Here is a 3,653-nt window from a genome sequence, read left to right as displayed (position 1 = left end):
GCCACTCCCTTTCTATCTTTTCAGTATATTAGTTGAAGATTTAGCTAGAGCAATTAGCAATTAACAACAAAGGGAGGTCAAAGGGATACAAATTAAAAAGGAAGAAGTCAAAATATCACCATTTGCAGATGATATGAAAGTATAATTAAGTGAACCAAAAATTCCACCAGAGAACTCTTACAGCTAATAAACAACATCAGCAAAGTGGCTGGATACAAAATTAACTCAAACAAATCAGTAGCCTTTCTATAGTCAAAGGAAGAGTGGGCTGAGAAAGTAATTAGGGAAAATACACCCTTGTGACACCTTGTGACAATAGTCACAAACAATATAAAATATCTTGGTGTGTCTCTAACCAAACAACTGACAGATCTGTATGACAAGAACTTCAAGTCTCTGAAGAAAGAAATCAAAGAACACCTCAGAAGAAAGATTCATGGATGCTCATGGGTTGACAGGATTAGTATAAAAAAAATGGTCATCTTGCTGAAAACAATTTACAGATTCAATGCAATCCCCATCAAAATTTCAGTTCAAGTCTACATAGAATTAAAAGGAGATATTTGACAATTCATTTGGAATAACAGAATCCCTTCTATATTTCACTGTATAATAGTGAAAACTATTCTCAGCAATAAAAGAACTTCTTGGGGAATCACCATCATTGACCTGAAACTGTATCACAGAGGAATAGTGATTAATACTGCATGGTATTGATACAGTAGTATGCACATAGGTCAGGGAAATAGAATTAAAGACCCAGAAATTAATTCACACTCCTATGATCATTTAATCTTTGGCAAAGGAGCTAAAACCATGCAGTGGAAAAAATGACAGCATTTTCAACAAATGGTGCTGGATTGACTGGCAGTTAAGTTGTAGAATGCAAATTGATCCATTCTTATCTCACTGAACAGAGCACAAGCCCAAATGGAGAGGAATGGGGCCATCTTCCTGTTTCAAAAATTTTAACTTAATTTAACTTTAACTTAAAACCTTTTTAACTTTAATTTAAAATTTTAATTTTAATTGCTCCTATCTAAATGAAATATGCAGACAAAGATTGGAGCAAAAGCTGAAAGAAAGGGCATATAGAGACTGCCTCACCTGGGGAATCCATCCCATATGCAGATACCAAATCCAGACAGTATTGCTGAGGCCAAGAAGTGCTTGCTGACAGTAGCCTGACATAGCTGTTTCTTAAGTGACTCTGCCAGTACGGACCAATACAGATGTTGATGTTTACAGCCACCCATCACACTGAACATAGGGACACCAATGAAGGATATAAGGGAACTGCTGAATGACCTGAAGGGGTTTGCAACCCCATATAAAGAACAACAATATCAACCAACCAGGCCTCCTAGAGTTCCTAGGGACTAAAACACTAACCAAAGAGGACCCATGGCTCCAGCTGCCTATGTAGAAGAGGATGAATTTATGAGGCATTGATGGGAGAGAAGGTCCTTGATCCTACGAGGGATTGATTTTCCAGTGCAGGGGAAATGTAGGGCTGTGAGGTGGGAGTGGGTGGGTGAGTGGGTGAGCACCCTCATAGAAATAGGGGGAGGAGAGATGTGATGGGGGGTTTTGTAAGGGATACTGAGTAGTGAAAAATATGTGAAATGTAAATAAATATAATATCCAGTTTTAAAAAAGAAATATTAAGGAACCTCATCTGAGTTAATGCCACCATGAAATTTAGTTGTAAAAGCTCATTGTGGGTGGTTCCATACTTGGGCTGATAGACCTGGGTTCTATAATAAATCAAGCTTAGAAAGCCAAGGAACAAGCAAGTAAGTAACATCCCTCCATAGCTGCTGCATCAGGTCCTGTTTCCTGGCCTACTTGAGTTACAGTCCTGACTTTCTTTGGTGATGAACAGTAATGTGGAAGAGTAAGCTGAATAAATCCTTTCCTCCCCAGTTTGCAGGACTAGTAACTGTAAAATACAGCACAAGGATTCAGCAACTCTGGAAAAATCCCACTATCTACCTTAGGTGACCTGCAGCCACTGCAGAGCAGTATACCAGTATCTAAAGTCTACCAGCCTACTGCTTCTACCAAAGATGCTTGGCCATTCCTCCCTTCTTCTGAGTCACTGGCGACACAGTCCACAAACATACCTACATCAACACTTTTGCCTTGGCATGTTCCTCATAGCTGCCTGCCCTTGCACCCAAGATTAGGCACAAACCACACCCAAACAGCTTTTTTTTCCACAGAGAGATATTTTATTAAGCTAGGAAGAAAGGCTAAAGAGTCTGCTTTTGGACTCAGGCAGAAACACAGCAGTAAAAGACCTTCAGGTATAATTTTTAGAGGAGAATGTTGGAGGACTGTGTTAGAATGAGCTAGGATGGAGAGATATATTTTGTTTGTGGATATTATTAAGGTAAATAAAAGTTGGCTTTTGAATGCTGGAATCAAATGCATTGATAGCAGGATCTTGATGTGAACCTCAGAAGAAGGAAGTGGCCAAGTAAAGGAATATACTTCCAGAGTATATATATAATATAACAGTTATTATCAAGAAATTGGGAAGAAAGGCAAAACATGCTCTCCATGATCAAGATGTTCCTCCTTTAAACCACAGCCTTCTAATGTATTCAGTTTTCAGCATGCTAAGTTTGGAATTTTATTCTGTGTTCATAATCCACCAAAATTATCTGCCTATTGTTTAAAAATGGGGAATTAATTTTAAAAACCCATTATGCTGTAGAGACCAGGCAAGAGAAAAGAGTGGAACATTTTAGCAGCTACCTGGCTTATGGACAATTGCTGGAAGAAATTGCAGGGATGAACCATGAGAAAATAATAATTATTATTTTCAGATCTGAAATTCTAAGTTGAATCACACGGAGAAAGAAAGACAGAAATCCGAAGTTGCATGCTGATCATTTTATTAATGTAGTGAAGCTCCAGTTATAATCCTTTGTGGCCATGGGAGAACTTTCTGAGGGAGCCATCGTCCTACTCAATTCTGAAATAATAATAATTAATAATAAGAATTAATAATAATAATACCTAATGTATGCAGGGTACAGAAAGAACAAGACATCTCAATCATTAATAATCCTAACATGCTGAAAGGAAACAAAATCAAGAACTAAGAACAGGATAAGATCTGTGTATACTTTTGTGTTCATCAATAACTGTAAGTCAGTAAAGGATCTTAGGAAGAAAATGGGTCTTCTAGCCAGAAGCATATAATACATGCGATAATTGTGGAAAACCAAATTTGGAGGAGATATTCCCCCCAAAACATATTTTCTTTCATGAATATATCATTTAATAAAAATATTTGTTATTGGGTCCAGGAAAAAAATATTACTACATATTTAGATTGGTTACATTCTAGATTCTGAAATATAGAGGAGTTTTGATCCCTGCCACCCACAAGGGGATAACGATGAATCATACCTGTCACAGAATTTTGGTTTACTGAGGTCCCTGGGGTCTGCCTTGTGGTGGGCCTTGTGGGTTTCCAGCCAGAGAAGGTGTTTGCTGAGGGCCTCCTGTTGGGGGTGGGCCTTGAGTGGGTCTTGGCTGTGGGCTTCCTGGTGGTGGTGGGCCTTGAGGGGGTCTCTGCTGTGGGCCTCCTGGTGGTGGGGGGCCTTGAGGGGGTCTCTGCTGTGGGCCTCCTGGTGGTG

At 39.1% G+C, this 3,653-nt stretch overlaps 1 protein-coding gene across 1 annotated transcript in view; it reads right to left on the bottom strand.

The window, feature by feature from the left end:
- Positions 1–3,441: 3,441 nt before the first annotated feature.
- Positions 3,442–3,653, bottom strand: part of LOC110295819 (proline-rich protein HaeIII subfamily 1-like) — an 8,753-nt gene continuing 8,541 nt past the window's right edge. Inside the window, exon 3 of the mRNA XM_021164197.1 lies at positions 3,442–3,644. Within this exon, the coding sequence (XP_021019856.1) occupies positions 3,442–3,644 (203 nt within the window). The remainder of the gene's footprint in view (positions 3,645–3,653) is intronic.

This window comes from Mus caroli, chromosome 6 (assembly GCF_900094665.2).
Source record: "Mus caroli chromosome 6, CAROLI_EIJ_v1.1, whole genome shotgun sequence".
NCBI lineage: Eukaryota > Metazoa > Chordata > Mammalia > Rodentia > Muridae > Mus > Mus caroli.
The sequence above is the reverse complement of the archived record's forward strand: the minus strand, read 5'-3'. Positions and strand labels throughout refer to the sequence as shown.